Source organism: Pleurodeles waltl, chromosome 7, assembly GCF_031143425.1.
Source record: "Pleurodeles waltl isolate 20211129_DDA chromosome 7, aPleWal1.hap1.20221129, whole genome shotgun sequence".
Lineage (NCBI taxonomy): Eukaryota > Metazoa > Chordata > Amphibia > Caudata > Salamandridae > Pleurodeles > Pleurodeles waltl.
Window position 1 is genome coordinate 265,669,620 of NC_090446.1, and position 24,949 is coordinate 265,694,568.

Consider the following 24,949-nt stretch of genomic DNA (forward strand, 5'->3'; position numbering starts at 1 on the left):
CAAAAGAGTTCTGGGTGGATGATCAACCCTTTGTCAGTTATGTGGTTGTAAAGAAAAGTGGGGCAGTTCAGAAGCGGATCATCTCCAGATGGGTCATACTCTGCATCAAGATCTGCTACGCATTGGCCAAAAAGCAGCCACCTGAAGGTTTGCGTGCTCATTTTACCCAAGCGACGGCCGTGACCAGAGCATTAGCACGTGGAGTTCCAGTCCTTGACATCTATTAGGCGGCAACATGTTCTCTGCACACGTCTACCAAACACTACTGCCTGGACAGTTTGGTCCATAGGAGCATGTACTTTGCCCGTTCGGTCCTGCAGGACTTTCTAGTATGATCTTGGTTCGCAGACCCACCTCAAAGGATGGTATTGCTTGTGTTTCTATTCAAAAGATAAGGAATCTGCAACCAATAGTCTCTATCAAGTGGGCACGTTACTTACCTTCGGTAACGCCTTATCTGATAGAGACATACTTGCTGCAAATTCCTTACTGACCCACCCATCCCTCTCGCTCTGCAAACTGATTTCTACAGACCGGGCCTTCGTTTTGATGCACCAGTAGTCAATGTTCTTCATGGCTTCTAGCATGGAAAGTTGTGAAAAGAAACTGACGTCAGTGCACCGGGGTGGCGCCTTTATAGGACATGTGACATCATATGTGGCACTGACAACAACGAACATGGAGCTGATCGATGCCATCTAACGCCGTGCAGAGGTACTGCTCAGAAAATTCTCCTGATCAAGCTGACGCCTGGGGGTAGCTCAAAGGTAAGAAATCTGCAACTATTATGTCTACCATATTTGGCATTACCGAAGGCAAGTAACCTGTTCGTTTTTGGATTAACTGTGATATTTTGTCATTTCTATTGATATGTTAGAACAATATTCTCTTTTTTTTTATTCATAAATTGTCCCTTTCGGGCAACGATCTAATTTATGTCCATTTGCAATGTGCTTGCGATGTCTATTTCTTACCTTATAGATGAGGAACCATTACTGTGCTGTCGAGTAAGCTGGTCCCTCCTTTATGAGAATATAGAGTTGCTTCTTACTCATGTATTTAAAATCTCTGGTGGATGAAAGCAATGCTTTGATTAAAATGTTACTTATTTCTTGGAAACTAATGCTCCCGGATTATGTTGCCATGCATCTCCCGTGGACGTGCCTGCATTCTCAATATATGCTTTATGGCGTGCAGCACTTGGAAATTATATTTTGTGAGCACCGAAAACTTTAAATATAATATTGTTTAGCACAGCGGGCAGCCCCGCTCTGGCGCAAATAAATCAGAAACGACGCAGGGGCGCCCTGCTGGAACTGTCGGAAGCCTGTTTTCCTGGCCAGAACCCCTTTAGGACACTCGCAGAAAGCTAAACATTGTACAGAAAATGTAAGGTATCTGATTACAAGACTATTTAATGAAATCGAGCCCACTGAATTCATTGTACGGTTTGTAAAACTTTGGTTGGAGCATTACTCGTGAATTCTGTCAGATTAAGGTTTGTGAACACACTCTGTTCGGTCTGCGATGGTTATATGAACAAGCACGCAGATCCGTGTCTGCATTATAAAAAAAATACCCCTGAAAATGATTTTCTAGTACGACGAAACACTGTGGATGACCATTCTTTTCAAGCCATTTTACAGCCAAAATGTATTAAAAAAAAAAGGTGTCGGTCTTCTTTCTGTGCCTCGTAAGAAAGTGAATTTGTGTAAATTCACTTTTATACTTAATTTAACTGTATCACCCTTTGACCTCTTTAAAACGCTCTTACTTCCTCGGTGTCTGGTTCGCGCTCAACTAAAGCACACGCAAACACATTCACAGCTTGAACTCTTCAAGACCGACTAATAGAATTTTCGTTTTTTAATTGGTCAACGTGTGTAAAATGTTCCTCCAGGTGAAATTTCTACTTATTTTATCCCGGGAAAATAGTAGCCCGACTAATTAGCTGTAGTGAACTCTTTTACATTCGTGTGTAAAAGGTAATACTTTTCAATAATGCCCGATGAGTGATTCTCATCAGTCTGTGAGTGTGAAAAATGCTGTGAAAAGCGCGTTTCAGAGATTAAGGGGTTAACCACCGTGAGTCCTAGAGGATGTGGGATCAAATGATTTAAGCGCTGGAGACTGGCTTTAGGAAACGGCAACACTGAAGGCCCATTTGTTCACATTACACGGCTGACGTAGAATGCTGACAATTTTTACAATGGCAAGAATGGCTGAATAACTTTTTTTCTCTCTAGCTTACCAATTGTGTTTCTCTTACCAGAGTTCATTTGCGTGACCTCTGAACCTGAAAACCCAGCAGTCTGTCTGACCTGTCACCTTTTCTTGTTCTTAGGTGGCCCTGGTACAGTGGACTGAGAGTGTTGGACTAACGCTAGTGGGCAGAGATCAATCCTCCATGCAACTACGGACACCTAGTGGACAAGTGTTAAACTTCACCATCCTGCAGATTTTTCCCTTCACATATGAAAGTAAACGAATGGGCATCATTGTGAGGGTAAGTCAGCGAATGTACCTAAAATACTTTAAAGTTACCGGCGGGCCTTATCATTTTTAACAGGTGCGGCACCGAGGCTGAGATTGCACAGCGCCTCGTGCACATACACAATCAAAACCTGATTCTGAGTATCATTATGCTTTTATCATAACTTGCTAAAATCCTCATCTTTCCTTCAGATAAATTATCTCTCACATTTGCCCGAATACATTAACAGAACAAACTGTGATATTGTTCTGCATGCAGAGAGCTTAATGTGCTAGCCAAGTGATAAAGCCAGGCTGATTGACTTCAGCATCTTCCCCACAGTCACTCTGGCGTTCTTGAACCATCTGACAGCAGAAAGTGGAATCTGCCCCGTTGACTACTTATCATGCCATTATGTACCTTTTCTTAGATTGTGTGTGATAATCCTAAACATAAGGGTGTTTTGTTGGATGTCCAAGAAAATAACAATCACACTCAAATCAGATGGTCTTTAACCTAGGCCCACTGTTTAAGGCCTTGTTGAATAATAAAAAAAAAAAAACATGTCTGCTTATGTCCAAAGTGAAAAATTGTTGAATATTCTGAAAAACAAATGCTGACCTATCAGATGGTAATAAAAACGCAGAGACTCTGTCCCCCTTTGTTCTTTTGCACTAATCTCAGGTCCTAAATGTCTTTACTTGCACATGAAAGCGTTGATTCAGCTAACACCATTACTTTGCACAAGATAATTAATATTTGTAATTAACTAATAGTTCATTAGCCATAATAACACTGTGGTCACTTTTAAAAAGCTCAAAATATTAAGAAACCCCTGCATATAGATGATGTTACCAAATTCTGTCAAGGAATGTAGTGGTACATTGACTGTAATACACAGATATAAAAGTTTAAACTCTCAATTAAAGAAAACCTTAGGATAGTCTTAATACCTCACAATGGTAATAACGATGCTAAGCATATTATTTCACCCTTCTTGTGACCTTCCCCACTCTTATGTGTGTTTGAGTTTTTGGAGTGGGCTTTTCCTCACATAGTGGTGAGGAAGGGTCTTGTGATATGCCCGCCAGTCCTGTGTAGTTGTAGTATATTGTTTGGGTTGAAAAATAGCATCTTATTAAGATAGGAACCACAAGACAGCTCTCTGTATGCCCATTAATTCTCTTGATTGAACATGCTAAATTTCTCACACTGTTATAGTTTCTATAGGCAGTGTAAGGGTAGATGTTGCACAATACGCAGTGAATTTAAAGACTTGATATTATAATGGTTTTAAGTAACTGTATAATGTAGGATTTTTTAATCTTTTTGAAGTTAACAACATATTCTAAACTTCATCTTCACCAAAAACCAAGGTGATGGAAAGAATGCTTGAATTAAACTCAGCCACTGGCAATCGGTCTGGGCCTCATTCCAGAGCATCAATTGTTAGCCTACTGTACCATCCTAGACAGTATCCACGTTACGCAAATCAGTTTTAGTCCTGCTCCAGGATGAAAAGTCCAGCCCAAACTGCTAGGCTAAGTCGCCTCCAAATGGGAATACAAGCAACCCCAGACAAGTTTCAACCTAATTAGGTATCACAAGTAGGTATAGCTTGAGTCTGATGGCACAGTGACCATGGGACCTATGTCTGGGCGTACCCGTTCCACTTAGGGCATCAACTACAAACACAACAAGGTGATGGAAAGAATGCTTGAATTCATTTCAGTCACTGGCGATATCTCTGGTTTGAATTTCAAAACATTTTTTTTTTTTTTATCTAAGCTATACCCGATTGATGAGCCCTAGTAAGGGCAGGAACAAGTCTTGGGATGCTTGAAGGTTAGGTTCAGAAAGTTGCTGGCATGGCCGTTCGGGCTGGACCATTCCCACAGGCACAAGATTAATACTGATTTGCATATGACCGGGTCCAAACTGAGATGACATGGTGTCCAATATAGGAATGAACCGGAATGAGGCCTGAGTCATTACCAATGGCTGCTATTAATTAAATCATTCACTTTTTGTGTACTGCAGTGTGAAACACTAAGTGGATTGGTTTGCCAAGATGTAGATTCCTTGCATGCTATGCCACTAGAACATAGCTATGATGAGCCCTATTAAGTGCAAACCCAGTCTCGATTTGCTTGCTTTCTGGTTCAGGGAGGACCTGGCCCGGTAGTTCCAACTCAACTGTTCCTTTTCGAGCCGGGTTGAGGCCGATATGCCTTTGAGTCTGAATTGAAATGGCCTGGTATGCAAATAAACAATGGACTTTGATGCATCCCCTAGTAATTACCAGAGGCTGAAATTAATTGAAGCATACCATTCATCCCTTTTTTATACTCCTGTGTGACTCTCTCATCTGCAGCAACGTGTCTCTGAACAAGACGAGGCTTTGATCTAGCCTTTAAGATGCTGATGGCAATTAATTTATGTAGACAATCATGTATTGTTTCCCAATACCCCATGAAATCTACAGAGCTGCACTGCCTCCTAGCAAGGTTTCAGCTATGTGAATTACAATACATACGTATACACCTACATTGAAGAGAGATCAACCTTCTATCCACCAGCAAAAATACAGGTGAACATTAGTTGAAATTCTTCTCAATACGTTACTGAGTAGTCGGGGTAATCTAAGAAAATGCCATGGAAAGTGGCCCTACTAAAAAGCCCAGAACATGGTGTTCACTCAAGAAAACAAGAACTCCAAATACCTTATATGTGTTAATCTGTATAAAATGTGATGATTCTGAACTAGTTTACCGTAATACTTTTGTAATTGTTGAGGTCAAGAGAAGAGTTGAGTTAATTAAGTAAAGACCTCTTAAGTTTGCTCACTTTTAAATTCTAATGTCACATTTAATCTCTCCCTCTAAGTCATGCATAAAATCCAAAAACATTTATGCCTGAATTGTTCATCCATGAGAATGTATTATCCTTGAATCTTAGAAAAGCATTTCCTGGCACTCATCCATTTCTCCACACCTACTAAAACAGTGTCATCCTTCACCACCGACTAATCCAAACACCTCAGCAAGGACTCCAAGCATTACAACCTAATAGTTGTTTTTGGAAAGGTCACAGATAACTCATGTTCAGTTTTTGCCACACTTAACTATCTTAACGTCAAAGAAATGTTGTTCTTCTTGACTTAAGATTTAACTTTAACACCTATCATGGCACAGCAAATCTCGATGTCCTGGGTAGACAACTGACTTATTTGCTTTCCCCACCATTTCAGCCCTGATCCAAAAAATTATTATTCGCACAAAAAATTTATGGCCCACCCATGTCAAAACATTTCAATTGAATCATTCTCCAAAGACTTTGGTGCAGACTAATGGATTTCAACAAAGACATGACACTGATACACAAACCAGAGCAATGTGCTAAAGAGATTAGCTTAGTCTGGCAAAGCTGTGTTATCAAAGTATGACTTCAGCATACAAAATAAATGATTTATCAAGGAATTTGCAGATGCCAGGACCATATTTAGAAAGTCACAATACTAATGAAAACATCTGGCTCCCCAGCTGGTGAAGAGCAAAACTACATTGCCACCACCAGACATCCCCAATAGAGCCAAGCGATTTACAAAATTGATAATAAACCATATAGACCTTTAGAGGTCTTCTGAACTTTGACAGAACATAATTTCTCCAACTCACCCAAACTGCTGCTACTAATAACTAAACATTTTTTTTAATACCAAGATGCATCACATCAAATCAAGATTTGAAAAATCTGAAATATGTGCTAATACTCCATTCACCTAAACAATAACCAAACCCAACCTGGAGCAGCATTGAGCATAAGCTCAGCCATCTACACTCTGAAAGCCAATGACTCAGCAGGAGGATTTGCAAGCTTGTTGATAATTTGCCCAGTTTTGATTTCCATTTGCCTTGATTGCATTCTGGCTTCTCTCTGCCCATCACAGTTAGCAAATGATTCAGTAAAGGAATCTTATAGCAAAATATGAAGGATGTGCTAGCTATTCTTTTGTTGTAAATACCTTTCTTCTAAATTGTATATGCCCCACAAATTGCCCCACCTCTAACCTTCCCAGATTGACAAAGCTTTGGAAAAACTAGTACGTTAACATGTGCAGATCATTTTGAGCAAGGACTCGTACCAATCATTCTTCATATACTAGCATGACATTCACCTCATCTGGATGTCAGGGCAGGGATTGTTATGAAACTCATTGTCAAGAGTCAAGTTGCTTTGCTAAATATGCTGGATTCGTTGTCTGACTTTGAAATGGAGGACTATCTGAGAACTTATTTGATGACCTTGTGTCTTCACTTGCTTAGGTGAAAGCCTTGCTCCCCTACATACTGATTTCCATTTGTATTCTGACTGGAAACGCCAACCCAATCATTTCCTCCAGTAAAGCAAATCAGAGATATTTCTACATGAAGTTCTTATATAATGCTTCATCTCATTCAGGCAACTGTATTAATTGGAACCCTTCCCTTGCTACTGAAATCTGTCAAGAACTTGGAGGTCCACTTCAGCTAAAAGAGATTCCTAACCAGCCAGATCAAGCAGCTCATCTACACTCAAAAGAACTACCTCAACCTATCTTTGAAGATAATCCTGTTGCAAACCAGTATATGTCTCACATTAGGAAATGTCTTTATCACAGCCGGGTTATGCCCGGCTCTTTACACTTTTTGCACACTCATTTACAGCCAAGTCTTAAACATCTAAACCCAAAAGAGCGATAGTCGTCCTTGACCGTGAGTCTTAGTGGCACAGTTCCTTAGTCTTGAAATTGCCTTACCCAGTGCATTTTCACATCCAATTCTGTATCCTCTGCATCACCCATAGGCAAGTGCACTTGCATAATGAGCCATTGCCAGGCCAAAACATAGATCTGCAAATTTCATGGTGTTCACTTTTCTAAGATTCTTGAGTCATTATTTGGAAAGCGAAATATTTAAAATTTCAAGCCCTACACAATGGAACTTATTATTTCTACTTCTGTATATGGAAGAAAGCTAGGGATGCTTCTGGTGTAATTCAGTAGTTTAAATTGTGCTAGAAGCAGTCATAAACTTCTTCAAATGCACCTGTGACAAAGAACTCTACTTTGAGATCCAGCTACAATACTATTTATCTTGTTTCATCTATCTCATTATCTTTCATGCCAACAGGTAACCCACTGCCCCCCATATCCTCTACACCAAACTTAAACTCAAAAGCCTTCTTACATCTGCAAGTGTTCCTACTAAATTAAAATAATATAAAATGCAATTTTTTTTAGTTCTTTTTTGGAGCAGCCCTGGCGCAATTATTCGTCATTGTGCAGTATTCTGTGAGGGTGTTTTTGTTTATTACTGGTTCACAAGAGATATCAATATCTGATAGAGAGATACTTGCAGATTCCTTACCCTAGAATTTCCCCAGGAGTCAGTCTGGATCCAGAGATTTATTCGTGAGCAGTACCCCTGCGCACCCTTAGATGGTGTCTGTCATCTCAGTCGGTGTCGTCCACTCTGAATATGACATTGTGGGCCCTAGATAGGTGCCACCCCAGTGGACTGACGTCAGTCCTTTTCTTTCTGTGCCAGCCAGCACTGACCCAAACAAAGAGCTACTCCTCAGTCACTTTTTGACTGGTCTTTTTTATACTTCTGTCAAAAGTTTTTTGAGTGTTTCCACTCTTGGTGCATCGAGGGATGTCTTTGGGTAAGGCTGCATTCAAGCCCTGCGGATTCTGCCATGGGGTGATGTCCGTGACAGATTCTCACCTTGTGTGCCTTTGGTGTCTGAATTGCAACCACAACCCAAAGTCGTGCTCCAAGGGCTGTACCATGAATCCGAAAGCTTTGAGAGAGTGGTCCCTAAAGCTGATGGAGGGCCGGCACTCGGCTCTACATAAGTCCCAATCTCAGTCAAGAGGAAGGTCTTGGGGTTGGTCATGGAGTCCTTCATTTTCTTCGTCCCACTTAAAATCCTTCGGACGGTCGGGTAAGTTAAGGCATAAGAAGTTGTTGAAGAAGGCAAAATGTTCTGCAACACCACCTTGTCTGTTGGCCTACAAGACGAGGGAGCGGGAGCATCATCGGTCTAGGCCTCCCTCTGCGGAGCCTGCATATGGGCTGACTCCGCACCCGCACCTCCCCGAGTTTCTTGGAGCCAGAGCGATCCCTGCCCAACTCAAAGAGTTTTGTGAGGACATGCGCCTCATTTTTGGACTGACCCCTTCAAGTTCCGCGCCGGCTGCTTCAGTCTCTGCTCCGAAGGACACTCATGGATCCCTTTCTGGACACCGACTGGCGCCGGTTATACCATCCAACCGTCCCCAGCAGCGGCCACAATGTCCGTGCTCCCTGCACCGCCTGTGGCCCCGGGCGGCACCACCACCATCCTCATTGCTGACACCGACATGCAGCCAGATGGACCTCGTTTGATGCCGGCAGAGGCTGGGCCCCTATGTTGGATCCTGAGCCTTATTTCTTTGAGTTAGATTACTGTGAGTAATGGAAGGGGTTGCTAGACCCTTTAGAATATCAGCTCCAAGATCCCATGGACTGGTGTATGGACCTGGATGAAGTCAGTTGGCTGGATACCTCACCAGTTACTGGCACGCTCTCTTCCCCCACCGTGGCAACCGAGGAAGGCGTTTCATATTCTATAATGGTGCGGAGAGCTGCTGAGGTCTTGGACCTCAAGCTGCCGTCGGTGGCAGTCTGGACTGACAGAGGTGCTTCAGGCTGGGGGTTCATCCTTTGAACCTCTGCTTCACTTTAATGAAGCCCTCACAGATGTCCTACTGGGTTCCTGATCCAAACCCAGCACAGGGGCTCCTGTGAACAGGACAATTGACCAGTTGCCCCCAGTTTCATGATGCAACACCCCACCCCTCATAGCTTGTTTATCCAAGCCTCCACCTCCCAGGGCACGTTCCCCTCCGCACTCCAAATAGGGAATCCAAGAGTCTGGGCACACTTGAGAAGAATATGTTTTTTTCCCACCATTCTGACATACAGTCTGTGAACACTGCATGCCTTTTGGACTGTTATTCCCACACGCTGTGGGAAATGGTTGCACAAGTGCTGCCATAGGCCCTGGAGAGGGCCTGGACTGTACTTTACAAAGCAGTTGCTGATGGGAGAGACGCAGCAAAGTTCCCAATCCGATGTCGACTGGGCATGACTAACTCACTGGGCAGAGCGGTTGCTTCGACAGTGGCCTTGAGGCCCCGCACCTGACTGCGGATGTCTGGCTTTTCGAGGGATGTCCAAGCTAATCTAATGGACATGCCCTTTGATGGCACCCATCTCTTCAGATATTAAGCAGACTCAGCACTCCAGCGCTTCAAGGATTCTTTTGCTATGACCAGGTCCTAGGGCCTCTCGGCAGCTCCTGGTCTTCCTCAGCCTTCTTTTTGCCCGTTTGCTGGGCACCCCTTCTGTAGCCACAAATGTCAATTTCCCTCCAGCCATTGTGCCTTGCATGTTGCTCTGCCTCTGCATGGCTGGGGATGTGGGATCCACTGTCCTCGTGGATCAGGGAGCCATCCCCATCCTGCCTGCCCACATACTTGTGGTTTGCGGTAGGCCACAATCACTTTCAGTTCACTATGCTTCCTTTTAGCCTTACCAGGACCCCTCGGGTGTTCACCAAGGTGATGGCGATGGTCGCAGCTCATCTGCGCAGATCAGAGGTTTCAGTCTTCCCCCATGTTGACGACTGGGGCACCCCAGGCTGTCGTCTCCTACCTCCAGACTACGACAGACCTCCTGCATTCGCTGGGTTCACTATAAATGTGGCAGAGTCACACCTGACTCCCTCTCAGATCCTCCATTTCAACAGAGCTGTTCTGGACACAGTGCACTTTCAGACTTATCCTCCCGAGCAGCTAGTCCAGGATATTCAAGCTATGATAACAATGTTTCAGCCTATATCATGGACTTCAGTGAGAATGACTCTCAGGCTACTGGGACTCATGGCCTCCTGCATCCTGCTGGTAACACATGCCATGTGGCATATGCAGGCTCTGCAGTGGAACTGGAAGTCCTGGTGGGCGCAGAATCAGGGAAATCTCTCCCACATGGTTCAGATCTCGGAGAAAACTGCATGAGATCTGCAGTGGTGGCTAACAAACCACGACTGGGTCAGAGGCAGATCCCTCTCCCTTCCCAAACCAGTTCTGACAGTAGTGACAGATGCATCAGGGCAGCCACCTGGGAGAGGTGAAATCAGGACTCCACATCAACCTGTTGGAGCTCTGGGCGATCAGACTATCATTGAAAGCATTTCTTCCCTCTCTCAAAGAGAAGGTAGTGCAGGTGTTCACAGACAAAACCATTGCTATGTGGTACTGCAACCATCAGGGCGGGGTGGGGTCATTGACCCTTTGTCAAGAGACTCTGTGCCTCTGGATTTGGCTAGAACACCACAGGATCTTACTGGTGGTTCAACATCTTGCACGCTCTATGAACACTTAGTCAATCATGGCATCTCCAGCCGGAGGCGGCACAAGGTCTCTTTCAGCAGTGGGGAGAGCCTTGGTTAGATCTCTTTGAATGTGCAATGTCAGCAGTACTGCGCTTTGGAGCTTCCAAGGCGGCAGTCGCTGGGTAATGCTTTTCATCTCAAGTGGAACTAGGGCCTCCTGTATGTCTCTCGGCCCATACCACTTCTGCCCAGAGTTCTCAAGAAGATCAAGAATGACCAGGCCCAAGTAATCCTTGTGGCTCCGGACTGGGCATGAAGAGTCTGGTATACCGACTATTGAGCATCCTTCGGGAGGATCTTCTGCCACAGCAGCAGGGGAGGGCTCTCCGTCTGCACCTGTCCAGACTCTGCTTTCTTGCGTGGAGATTGGGTGGTGGCTGTTGACAGCTTTTGTCCTTCCGCCCGAAGTTTGTAATGTAATCTTGGCAGCCACATGTCCCTCCACCAAAACTGTATATGCCGGTCGTTGGAAGGAATTTGTGGCATAGTGCACAGACAAATCTATTGACCACCTTAATGCCCCTCTTTCTGAGGTCTTTTTGTTTATCTTTTCTCTGGCCCAGAAGGTCTCTTCTGTGGGCTCTCAAAGGTTATCTATCTGCCATTTCTGCTTTTTTTGCTGTTGCCTGATCAACCTTCCTTGTTTAATTTTCCTATTATATATAGTTTCTTTTACGGCCTCACTCACATGTTTCTTTCTTCCCCCATCCATAATGCCCCAATGGAATTTGAATTTAGTTCTGCCATTCCTGATGTGCTCTCCACAATTGTCCTCGCAAGCTTCTCAATTTGAAAACAGCCTTCCTTGTGGCCATTACATCTGCCCACAGGGTGAGTGAGCTGTAGGAATTGTCATATAAGCTGCCTTACCTTTCCATATATCCTGGCAAAGTGGTGCTTCACTCTTGGGCCTCCTTTCCGCCAAAAGTGGTTACGCCTTTCCATGTAGGCCAAACCATCACCTTGCCTACTCTTTACTCTCCCTGCCGCATCCTTCTGAGGAACAGGAGAAGCTCTACCACCTGGACCCAAAAAGAGCTTTGGTGTTCTACCTTGATTGTACCGAAGAGTTCCGGGTGGATGATCAACTCATTGTTGGTTATGTCGGTGCGAAGAAAGTTCACGCTGTGCAGAAGAGAACCATCTCCAGATGGGTCGTACTCTGCATTAAAATGTGCTATGCACCGGCTAAGAAGCAACCCCCTGAAGGTTTGGATGCTCATTCTATCAGAACTAAAGCTACAACCACTACATTAGCACACGGAGTTCCAGTGCTAGTAGCATATCTAGTTGCAGATTCCTTACCGACCCACCCACCCTCCCCAATCGACAAAATGATCTCTAGTTTTGACGCATCAGTGGTCAGTGTTCTTCGTGGATCTGCCCTTCTGGCGTCACAGCGCCTATATGGGGCCCACTACATCATATCCGGTGTGGACAGCGCTGAAGACGGACGCGGAGCTGGTCAACACCACCTAACGGCACACAGGGGTTCTGCTTGATGAAAATCTCCAAATCCAGACTGATGACTTGGGGAAATTCTAAGGTAAGGAATTTGCAATTAGATATTGTCTATGCCAGATAAGGCGTTACCAAAGGTAAGTAACTTGTCCATTAATGCACTTGATGATCCACTTACTCGTGTCGTGCATTTAACTCTCCAAGAATAGTAAAGTAGAGCAGCAAAGATTTGCTCACATGGTGGAGGTTTTTGAGTATCATAACAGAGCACACAGTTCAGTAAAATAGAACACAATAAAATCAATGTCCAGAGAGTGCTATCAATTCAAAGAAGGATGCAACTTTTTAAAGCAACTAAGTAAACGAGAGTGGTAAAATTGTGGTAGGCTGTACAATTAGTCTTTGTTGGCCCTGTTTGGTGCTGAGATACAACTGGAAATATTTCAAGAATTTTTCATCTCTATACACTAGGTTTTTGAATAAGCTGTGTAATCTTCAGGACTCAAGTTGTATTACTTTATGTAGAAACTGTTCCGTTAATCAGAACATGACACCAAACGAATGGATACAATATTTCAGGTTTGGATATTTGATGTGCCTGAACCTCTCTTCAAATGTTTCTGACTCTTTTTGCATACTGTACAACCCCGTTTGTTTGTGAGCCAGTGACTCAAAATGTTCCATACTAGACACAGTGGTTTTACCCCTCAAAACGGGAACATAGTGCTGAGTTTCAAACACATCTTCAGCCAGCAATCCCTTTGGCAAAAATAGCTAAGATGGTGGTTCAAATGATTATGGAGTCCAGGGCTATATTACTTACTTTTTTACATACCTTTAACTGGGGGTGTGTGGGCGCAGACCGGGCAGGACATCCTGTTACAGTGAATATTCAGTTCTAGGTGCAAGCCTGGACTTGACTTGGCCTGCATTACTAGGAGGTGGGGCAAAGACCTCCCTTTAGGCGATGACTCACTACAGAACCAGGCAGAAAAGTGTCCCTGCAGCTGTACAACATTTGTGAAAATCTTAAGTTACTATTTGGGCCAACTGGGCTTCACGAAATAGTGGCTTTATCCACAGGAGCAAATTCCATACTGATATTCAGATAGCTGGAAGTTATGAAGGTCTTTCTGCCATTCGTGGTTTAACTCCTCTCCGTACAGTATGGTTCAGCTTCTCTCCATACAGGATGGTTACGCTCCTCTTATTCTCGTCAGTAAGAGCAACAAGACCAGACCCATAGGAAGTACAGCCACCAGCAAAAAGTTTCTGTCTGGCTTGGCTGGGATTTCTTTATTAGTGTGGTAGAAGCTCTGTAGGTGACCACAGGGTTCACACAAATTTGGTTATCGTCTTAAATGAATTAGTTATTTTTTATTTTAGATTATTTAGAGATTGTGAAATATGAGTCCGATATTGTTACTTGAGCTAACAAACCAACAATATAACAGTGTCAGTTCAGAGAATATTAACATTTTGGATTATAGAAGGTGACACTTGCCTCCTGATATTACTGGACTAATCACTCACTGCCTTTGAAAGAATTGATCTTCCTACCCTCATGTGCACCCTGAAGTCTCAAGTAGGATTAATTTGCAATGTCCTACACATGATCTCCTCGTACCTTTCCATCCGAAATTAGTTTATTCTCATTGCCATCTCCAGGTCACTAAAGATTCCTATCACCTGTTGAGTCTCCTAGGGCTCTCTACACTTTTCTGTCATTTCCAACCTTTACATGGAACCACTTGGTGCTCCCCTTCAGCTAACAATATCAAGTTTCACCAATATACCAATAATGCACAACTCTGTTTGAGAGTCTTGTCTGCTTCAGACATCCAATGCCCCAAACACTGCTTGAGCATTATCCAGACCTGGTGTCCATTGCCTTCCTGAAGCTCAAACACCTCATGACAAAATTCCTGTTGTTTGCCAAGAACAAGGTGCAGTAGAAACCTGGCTCAATGAGTGAAGGAAAAATGTTGTCAGATTAATTAAAATCATTGCAAAAGAATGTTGATCAATCATATAGCATATATGTGTTAAAATCGAATGATATTGTACTGCAACCAATTATCTGTAATGTTAAAAGATAGGAAACATCAACTCTATCACTGCAAATAATAAAATGCATTTGACATAACTTTTAAAAGAATTACATGCGGTTCTGCTGATGATCCCTCATATTGTACGGCACAGTACGTTAAAAAAATATATATATTAAAAATAATAAAATAATAAATGTAATTAAAAAGGCTGCTGTGACCAAATATTAGATGACATTCATTTGTGCAGACTGATGAAAAGGTAATAAAGAATCATAAAGTGCTACAGTATGAACACTGCAAGTTCTCTTGTTGTGAAATAGAAGTGCATTTGCAAAGTTGAGACATTAAGTGATACAGTACGAACACCTCAGATGCCCTTGTTGTGAAATAAAAGTGCATTTATGTTGAGTTGAGTAAGATGATGTCCAATATAAAAACATTAAATGGGAAACACAGATTGGTGCTGTGAGCTCGCTGCATGGCATCGCAAACATTAATTTGACCTGAAGGTGTCTTTTGCTCTCATGTCATGCCCTCAGGTACACCCTGCCTATCACATCTGGTTCATTAAAAAATAAATTAGATAAATAAGAGTCTTGAAGCCAGACATGTAGCTACCATGTCCACATATTTTATGAACCTGATCATGGCAATAGGTGGGTTAACTTGCAGGCAGAAAGTTATTGCATTTCAACATGTTCTGACCCTAAACTGAAAATAGTCTAGAGCCAGAAGCTCCAATATTTAATCAAGAAGGTACATATGCATAAAATATGTGCTAGTAATTCTTCCGGGTTGTTGCAAAGATGACCAACTTTGTCAATGGTTTCGGTAGCAACTTCGGCCAATGATCAAGGGTCAGTGTATTGCCAAAGCAGATTTGCAGCAGCCGGATTCGATAAGAGCATCTGTTATTCTACTCTACACCACTGCACTCTGTACCAAAGCACTGTGCACCACTGCTCTCTACACCACTGCACTGTAAGACACTCTACTCTGCAAGACTGCCCTTCTGCCACTGAGCTGTATGCTACTCTGCACCACTGCACTTTACGCCACTACAATCTATGCCACTACACTCTGCATCACTCCACTCCATCCCTCTGCACTCTACGCCACTGTAATCTACTCTTCACCACTGCATTCCATGCCACTGCACTCTGCCACTCTACACCTCTGCACTTTATCCTGCACCACTTCACTTTACCCTGTACTACTTCACCCTACTCTGAAACACCCTACTCTATGCCAGTGTACTCTGTGCCACACTACTGCACCCTGCACCACTTCACTCTGACATTACTCTCTACGCCACTGCAATCTATGCTACGCCACTCCACTCTGCACCACTCTTCTCCACACCAAAGAACTCTACATCACTTTAATCAAAACCAGTACACTCTATGCCACAGCACTCTATGCCAGTCTACTCTTCACCTCTGTTCTTTACATCAGTTCACTCTAGGCCATTGTATTTCACTCCAACGCTCTCCACTCCAGTCATCTCTATTCCACAACTCCACGGCATTCTACTTTACAACACTCCACAACACTAACCTTTAACCTTGCTGGATAGCAGCCATGCCACTGTACAACATGGCTAAAACATATTAGCAAAGCCAATATCCCTTGCATAGTCGAGACCTTAGGTTTTGCCAATGCTTCTTATAAATTGGGTGCTGCACTGAGCCACGCTAGGATGAAGGAACTGAGTTTGATGCCATTCAGTCTTTAAACAATTTAAAAAATGCTGCTGCCCTGTACAGTAAGTCTTGTTTAAAAGTTTGGGTAATTTAGGGTCGGGGCACCATCACTCCTGCATTTGCTGATGCAGTTCTCAATGGCTTTTTGCTGGTGCTTCAAGGGTGGCCAGGATGAAAGTTGAGCGACTAACTGTGAATCAGGAGTGTCCCTGAAGTACAACAATTGGATGTGCAATATTTTTGGAACTGCCCAATCACGATCCAAAAGACTTTCTAGTTTTGCTAGAGCATGCTTTGCGGAGTAATGTCGATATCTTGTTTTCTTTGCCTAGCTTTGCTACCCACAGTGATTTTTGAATATGCTTTCTTTATTTATTTATTTTTTTATTTTCCGCCTGTTGGATTGCTTAAGAATTTAATGGCCTTGACTTTCTTGGCTAAAATTGTATTCTCAGTTCTCAGTGTTGTTGTGTACCAATTCCTATTTTGAAACCTTCTTTGGGTTTACTGAAAGATAATGTGTACTCCAAGGATTGTTTTAGCTATGTTAGGACATTGTCCCAGATTTGGAAAGAGTTTCTGTTGGCCCAAAGCATGGAATCTGTGGCTTCTTACAATTCCTTATAACAACCCTGCAGTGTACGGTTCCAGAGAACATCCCCTCTTGAATGTATGTAGGCTTGCGAGCCAATGTGTAATGTGGGGTTGTAAGAGCTGTACGAGTTTTAAAACTTTTTTTTTTGCTGGGGTAGTCGCTTTTGCATCTGGGAAATATTTCAAAAGAGCGGTTATTGCAAACTAGGATAGTGACGCAGAAGTGTAATTGAGCATTGAGCTGCTTTTGCTTGCCTTATGACTGCAGGCGCTATTGCTTTATCAGGGAGCTATGTGGCCATTGAGAGCATGGAGGCCAATGCCCACTAAAAAGCTAAGGAATGAGTGGTCCGGTTTAGGCAGGTCTATGAAGGGTGAGGTTTGCTGCAAAATTCTCCATCTTCTTTATTCAGGAGATCCTCCCTTAAACCCTGATTGGCAAAATTTATAATAAAATCTCCGATTAGTATCCAAGGGTTTGGGCAGGGGGCTGATAGTAGGTGTTCCAGCAAGCCCGCTTTTCACATTAACGTGCGTTGCTTTTCAGGACATCTTGGGTTTATGTAGATGTTCAGTTGTAGAAGTGTGTCAATGGCTGATGTGAACTTCCAGTTGGTAATTTTAATGCCCCCCATACAAAAAGTGTTTACGTTCAGATCTGATATGATTAGTGCTTTATTAATTGCTACAAAGATTGAGACCCCTTCATTCAGATGGCCTCCTTTTTTCCCTTGTTTGGCGGGCAAGTGGAATCTTGTGAAACCCTTTTGGAGAATATCCTTATCCGATCAAGTTTCTTGAAGATATGTAACTTCATTAAATAGTAGAAAATCTTCCAAATCTGGGTCAGGCAAGATCTTTTCTATCCCTGCTATATTTCTGGAAATCTCTGAGATTACATTTGAGCTGTTAATACTTGGAGTTTTCCCTTGGCCATTCATTCACCCCGGGTCCCTGTGGTTCAAGGAAAGTGGGATTCAGCTCCGATCATCTTGCAAGTTGGTAGAGACGTGCAATAGCTTGCAGTTTTGTCCTTGACTTTGCGACCATGTGATTATTTAGGTTGCTGCAGATGGAGGGCTCCTGAGTGATTGTGGCTCTGTTGCATTTATTAATGTTGATGATGATTGCTGTATTGGTAATAGTGGTCTTAGAGGCTCTTTTACTAAAGGTTGTGTGGCAGTTAGAAATCATTTATGATAAAGGAAAACAGCTGGATATTTGCGGGATGAAAACTTGCTTACATTTTTCACCATTCTTCAAACCATTGACAATCTTCAGGTATTTCACTGGCAGAAATTCCAAAAGACCATGTTATGATGGTGGTTTCGTTGGAGCAATTATCTGAGAGGGTTCAAACTATACTGTTTCAATGTCTGAGGATCTCAAATGGGCTACATGTTTATGTGCACCTAATAGGCGTAAAATATTGCCTCTGTTCAAGATGTCCCAGGAGCCTCTTAATTTGTATTCTGGCTAAAAAGCAGTCTTATTTTTTGGTGAAAGGTCTGTGCCTAAGGCTGCAGGGTTTGACTGGAGTAGTGACCATTGAGTTGCCGTTCTCAGGGTTCATTGGTTTTACTGTTATTAACTCTCCAATTCCCTTATTTGTGCCAAAGTTCGGAGTTCTCAATATAATTTGTGTTATTGGTAGTCTGGGTGAGTGACGAGGGAGAGATTATCATGGTCAAGTTGTTGATTGTTCTTTGAGACTCTTCTTCCTGATGACTGTGAATTCAGGACTTATCATTCTTTTGAGGCGATGGAGGCTTCACATATTTTATGGACATGAATGGAGATTGATTTGGCAAGTTGCGGCTTCTAATCCCCAGGTTAATATATAGGTTGGGTACTCCAATGTTGGTGATCATCTCTTTTTTTTTTTTTCACTTTCATGTAAAATATTTAGTGATTGTCTGTTTTAATCCTAGGGCTTTTGATGTGGATTTTCCTTTTTTTAGGTGTTAAGAAAGGCCTATCTTGGATCCACTACTTCCCGAAAACTCCAGACCTATTTCCCTACTATCAGGAATAGCGAATCTACTGGAGAAATATGTGAACCAACATCTTTTGCTATTTCTAGAAGCCAAAAGTATCATCCACCCCACTCAAAATGACTTTAGACCACACCATAGTACCAAAACAGCACTATTATTAGCAATAGGAGAACTTGGCATGCTCTTGGATCATGGAGGTTCTGCAGCAGTCATACCTTTACACTCAAGTGCTGCATTCGAACTTGTAGCCTACCGAGGTCTTTTACAGAGGCTTTCATATATGTGTGTAAGTGACAATGCACTAAAATGGCTTATGCCATTTCTTGAGGGTGGGAGTTTTCAAGTGCTAGACAGGACATGCTACTCAGATAGATGCCCCTTGAATTGTGGGGTACCTCAGACACCTCATGGGGCATGACTCTTTTTAGTCTCTATATGCGGCCCCTGGTAGAGAATGTACAGGCATTGCACCTGTCGATAGTCCCAAATGCAGATGATAGCCAAGTAGTATGGTCATCTCTCCAGAATTTCTTTTGAAAGTACAACTTGACCCTGCCTGAAGGAAGTGGCAGAATGGATGGCTAAGTGCTGTTTTAAACGTAATGGTGACATAACTGAAATGACAATGGTGGGGTAACAACCTCACTAACCAGTCTTTGTTTCTCTGGCCAGGTGGCTTAGGAAATTCTCCTATTCCTAGAACATGTAATAAAAAACCTAGGTGTCTGGCTAGACAACACCTTTACAATGGAATCTCAAGATGAGAAACTCGCAGCTAGTTTCTGTGGGTTATTTAGAATGCTTAGGAAAGTATTAGATCTTCCTCCCCTCTCCTCTAGAAGACTTATTGTACAGGCATTGATGGGGTCACCACCTTACTATGGCAACTTCCTCTTCCTAGGCTCCCCTTGCTACATAGTCAAGAGGCTACAGTTAGTAGAAAATGTGGCGGCTCATTTTTTTTATTGATCATTCCAAGACATCAGCCAGTACGGAGCTTGCTGGCAGTGCTTCACTGACCCCAACTGAACAACGGGTACAGTTTATGGCCCTGTTCATTGCACAGAGAGCTAATCACAAAAAGGCTGTTAGCTGTTAAAATCTCTATTGCAGCCTTACACACCCGATAGAGCTTTGAGGTCTGAAAATGCACGACTAATGATCATCCCAAAAAATGTGGAGAGCACTCCTTTTCTTATTTGTCTTCTAAGCTATGGAATTCTCTTCTGATTAGGTTGTGTAGAATTGACAATAAACCTTCTCTCAGGAAGATGTTAAAAGCCTGGCTGTCAATTAGATTGACCCTTAGGAATTAAGTACTCAGACTCAGTGTCCGATTAGTACCGATTGGTGATTTAGCACTGGGAGGGCCATTGAGTAACCATGCGCTTTATGAATAGAATAGAATAGTTTCCACCCCTTTCTTTTGCCCTTAGACAAATCTGAAATTATTGTTTCTGCCATTTCTGAGGGCACGACACGTGTCTCCTTGTTACTTTGCGAATGGCCTTGTGTGTTAATATTTCACAAATTTCGATCACTACTTTCCCATTAGGGTTGTTCTTTGGGCATCTAGGCTATTTCTTGTTTTCAAGAGTGGTGAGATGTGATATAGCAGATTTAGCCTAACTCAAGGACAAGAACCATGACGGCTTCAAACTCCAAATTTCACCAAATTCTATATCACTTGAATTCATTGTGGACTCTGACCTCACCCTTAAGACACACTTTGCCAAATAACAGCCTGAAACCAGCTCTCTCCTCCATAGAATGTCAAACAGCAGGCCTTTCGGTCTACCCACCTAGGATCTGGAACAACAAACCTGTATCCATCAGGACAACCCTAACGCTGTTGCAGTTGAGGAAAGAGTTGAAATTTTGGCTCTTTAAAGAACATCACAATTCAATTAACTTTCTTCAATCCATCTCATCTTCTTTTTGTCTTTAACTTTATAGTTGTTTGTTTCCCTTATACGGTGCTCTGCTGTGCTTTAGCTATGTTCATGCTAACAAAATACTATATACAGATATTTCCTCATGAAAAACAATTCCTTTCACAATAGCATCCTGTTTATTTATTCGTAACAGCAAACATGAACTATATACTTTGACTTGACCTTTTATGTTCTTGAGATGATACATGTACAATACACAATTTTACAGGTAGTAGGTTCAGTTACATAATTCTCCATTCCATTTGAGTGGAGTCCGGCATTGGGTTGGCAGAGCAGTTGACCTCACTTCACAGCAGGAAGCAAGGGAGTAAGTTGAGTGTTGGCTAGAAAGCCCATTAGACGCCAAGTATTTTACAGTGAGGCAAAAAATGGATTGAGGGAATCCTACCCTGGCACTGGGCCATGCCTACACACCAAAAGGGCAGTACAGTCAGATGTGGGTTTGGGTCAATTTGTACTCTTGCAGGAGAAGGGCGCAGCCCACTAGGTACCAGCGATTTCAAAATGGTGCCAAATTGAACAGAAGGATGGGTGTGGCCACCCTAGCATTGGGCCATACTCACACCCCGGCATGAGGCCATACTCACACCCCATCTGGGGCAATAGTCTTTCTGCTACATTCGCAGGGCAGATGAAAGGTTTATTCCTGTTTTCCACTAACCTGCCCCTGATGGGCCAGATATCCCCATAGACTCTAGGAATGTTACATTTCAGAAAAACGTCGAGGGATCCATGTAGGTCACACCATGCTGAACTCCCCTTGGTGTCAAGTTTTAAAAAAATGCCTGAGTTTTGTAGTTTTCCCTGGTGGTGGGTGAGCAGGGGTCAAAATTCCCAGTTACCCACATTACCAAAACAGTAAAGTTTTCTGTCAGATTTTTTGATGTCTTCACATCAAATTTTGGAGCATTTTGTGTCATGGGCACTGGGCCCAGCAATAGAAACTGAGTGTTATTTGTATTGAAATAAGATTGGAAATGCTGGATGGTTGGAATTTTGTGGATGACCACACCTTCTGGAACTTTTCCTCACAGAAATGTGAGAAAAATGTTTGTTTTGTTTGAAAAAAAACGGATCTATATGTGTTGCGTTTTGGGTCTTTTATTATTGCAGGCGCTTGGCACACCACACAAATGGGGTATCATTTTTAGCCAGTGATATGTGGGAACTCTGAGTAAAATGTGTGATTTAGGCTTCAAATATGTTTAGGTTTGATAGGTTTCCATTGGTAGCTGCTGAGCTACTGCCCAAATTCCGTATCTGCTAACACTGTGAAAAAAGCAGTGATTCTGCTGGAAGAAATGTGATTTCTGTCGGTCAGCTTTTGGGGCATTTTATGTTGCAGGTGCTGGGCCCAGTCATACAAGTTGGGTACCATTTTTATCAGGGGACATGTGAGAATTTAGAGTAGTAGCATATTTGATATTACCAAATGGTTTTTTCTGCAATTTGACTTTGAAATGTAAGCCACTGTGCCAGAAAGAAGACATTTTGCATCATACTCTGTATACCACATGATAGTAAGGGTAACCTCAAATTCAGAGCTGTACAAATAACCACTGTTTCTCAAATCTGTACCTTGTGTACATTTGAAAAATATACAGGTTTCTTTCGTCCCCTTTTTTCATGAATAATATTTTACTGCATGAATTGTTGTATGTTTGCACACAATAAAAAGATAAATCATTATTTGCTGCAGCTCAGGTTTGTGGTTGCCTCTAGGTTGTTCTAGTTAGGACCTACTTGCTATAGAAAGAGCGTTTTTTGTCTTGCTAATAGCTTTGGCTCTGTTTGATGAATCTTCACAAAATTTTACAAAAAAATAAGACGCTTACTTCAGCTGCTGTCTGGAAAGTTTCAGGGTTATCTGTCATGTGGGGGCTGAGAACAAGGAGGGTCTCAAAACGTGTTTTCTCCATTCATTGTTCCAAAGGGATTTTGAACAGTGATTGCACCAAAAGTACTGGATGGAATTACAACAAATTTGGCAGTAAGCTAGCCCTTGGTCCAGTAAGAGCCCTCTTTGTTATTTGGTGTAAATCCGTTCAGTATTTGTTTAGACATTTAAGAAAATCAAAATTTGTATATCTATGGGTGCGAAGGATTTGCAACCCCTCCCGATTTTGTTCTGAGATCTGATTGGCTGCCAACACTTCAACAAGGAAGTGTTGGCAGCCATGTTGATACTCGGCTGAAGTTGAGTCCCTGCAAAAAGGTTAAAAATAAAGAAAAGGGGCCAGGGTACGGACACCCTGACCCCTTAGCTGTGGTGCTGGGGTCCCAAAAGGATCTCCTTAGTGCTATTTTTAAACTTTGAAGCCCCCAGGTGTGCCAAGTTCCTGGGCCATTTTTCATTGTAATAAAGGTGGGGGGGGGGGGGCAACTCCCTTCCCCGGCAGCCCCTGTGACCGCCACCTCCCTGGGGCATAAAGTGGAAAATGTAAGGGGGGTCCTTTTCGGACCCCCGTAGTCCGGCACCACGACCTCCATGGGGCTCTTTTTCTTTGAGAAGCCACTCATGGCCCAGGGGACTGCCACCTCCCAGAGCAGGCTCTTGCTATGTCCCAAATGCCCATATATAGCGATATAGCTTTTTGCGTTTGCTTGGTGGGAGTTAGTAGCTCCCACCAAGCAAAAGGAGACATAACTCTGCTTTCTGACAGCGGGACCTGTCAAACAGGTCCTGCTGTCAGAAAGCGGAGTTTTCATCTGTCTTTCCTGCACACAGATATGCATTCAGGAAAGACAAATGAAAATATTGCTCCAGCAAGCAGGGAACTGCTATTAAAAGCAGCTCCTTGCTTGCTGTAGTAATGCTGACTCCCGCAGGAGGCGGGAGCCAGCTGCAACTGCAGGGGAGGGGGCCTTGAGGATTCCCCTGTGGGGCCAGATATCCCTTAAATATCAAGAAAATGACAAAAAGAAATGTCTGGAACAGCGGGGGCCTTGAGGCTACCCCAACTGGTTTCAGATAGACTGTAAAGGTCAAAAAAAGGGGGAGTGGGGGCAAAATGGCCTAATGTTCAAGGTCACAGACCTTCACACTGAAAGTTGAGGGTTCGACTCCAGGTGTATCCGTATGATTTCTCTACTTTGATTTCTTTCAACTGCAAATGTTTAGAGCTCATACTGAGAGGTGATCTCACTCTTTTTAATTGACAAATACATTTTTCTTTTCAATTTGTCCAGAAATCTCATTGTAAGTATATCATCCACCAAAGCCTTTAAAAAAGCTCTATCCTTCTCTCTCTCTCTCTCTTGTAATCTCTTTCTCCCACTCACACACCCACTCACGCATCCACTCAGACCCTGGTGCACCCACTCACTGGCCTTGTGGGGAACCCCTGCTGCACACGGGCAAAGGCCGAATGCGGTGCAAGTTTGGCTGCTTATAGGCGGTTGGCCTCAGGCCATGCTCTGTCACCAACCGCAACAGTGCTTGGATTAACGTCTAGTAATAAAAATTACTATACGTTAAAAAAACACATAGGAGTACACTGAAAATAAACAAAGGATACAAGGACGTTGTAGTTAGGCTCACATTTTAAACATACAAAACCATAGAAATTTAACAGTTATACTTAGGGGTATCTCAAGTAACTATAACTCGTGCCCTACGGTAACTATAACTCACACCCTCATCAAGCATTGCTAATTACCCCACAAATTAGGGCGCTCAGGACATCTTTGATAACATCATTGATAATATCAATGTAGTATTTGCAGTAAGATTTTTGACTAAAAAACTGCATGGGGGCGCTTTATAGTTACGTTAGGGCAAAAGTCATAGTTACTTGAGATAACTCTAACTATAACTTGAAAATTGCTACCGATTTGTACGTTTGAAATGTGAGTCTAACCATAACGTCTGTGTAACCTTTAGTTTTTAAAGGGAATATACATATATATACATGTATATACACAACCAGATGAGAATATCGATTGTGGCATTATTTTGCATTTGAAAATTGCCCATTGTGACTAACTTTACAGAAGAAGACCAATAGCTATTTTTCCTACTCATTGTCATTTAATTTCAGTGAAGGATCTAAACAAATTAAAGGTTGCTGAATTTAGGATTTTGTCAGAAAGTATAGCTGACCCGGATTACACATGAGTTTTCACAACAGTTTCCACCACAAAGTCCAAGAAGGTTGACACCTCAAAAAATTGGGAAAATGGACCACCTCTTAGAAAAATGCAAACACTGGAGTAAAATGTTATTCACACAACT

At 42.7% G+C, this 24,949-nt stretch overlaps 1 protein-coding gene across 2 annotated transcripts in view; it reads left to right on the top strand.

The window, feature by feature from the left end:
* ATP9A (ATPase phospholipid transporting 9A (putative)) overlaps positions 1-24,949 on the top strand; it is a 534,117-nt gene that overhangs the window by 277,245 nt on the left and 231,923 nt on the right. For both annotated transcript variants that reach the window (XM_069243632.1, XM_069243631.1), the window contains exon 15: positions 2,345-2,506. In XM_069243632.1, coding sequence (XP_069099733.1) covers positions 2,345-2,506 — 162 coding nt within the window. The remainder of the gene's footprint in view (positions 1-2,344; positions 2,507-24,949) is intronic.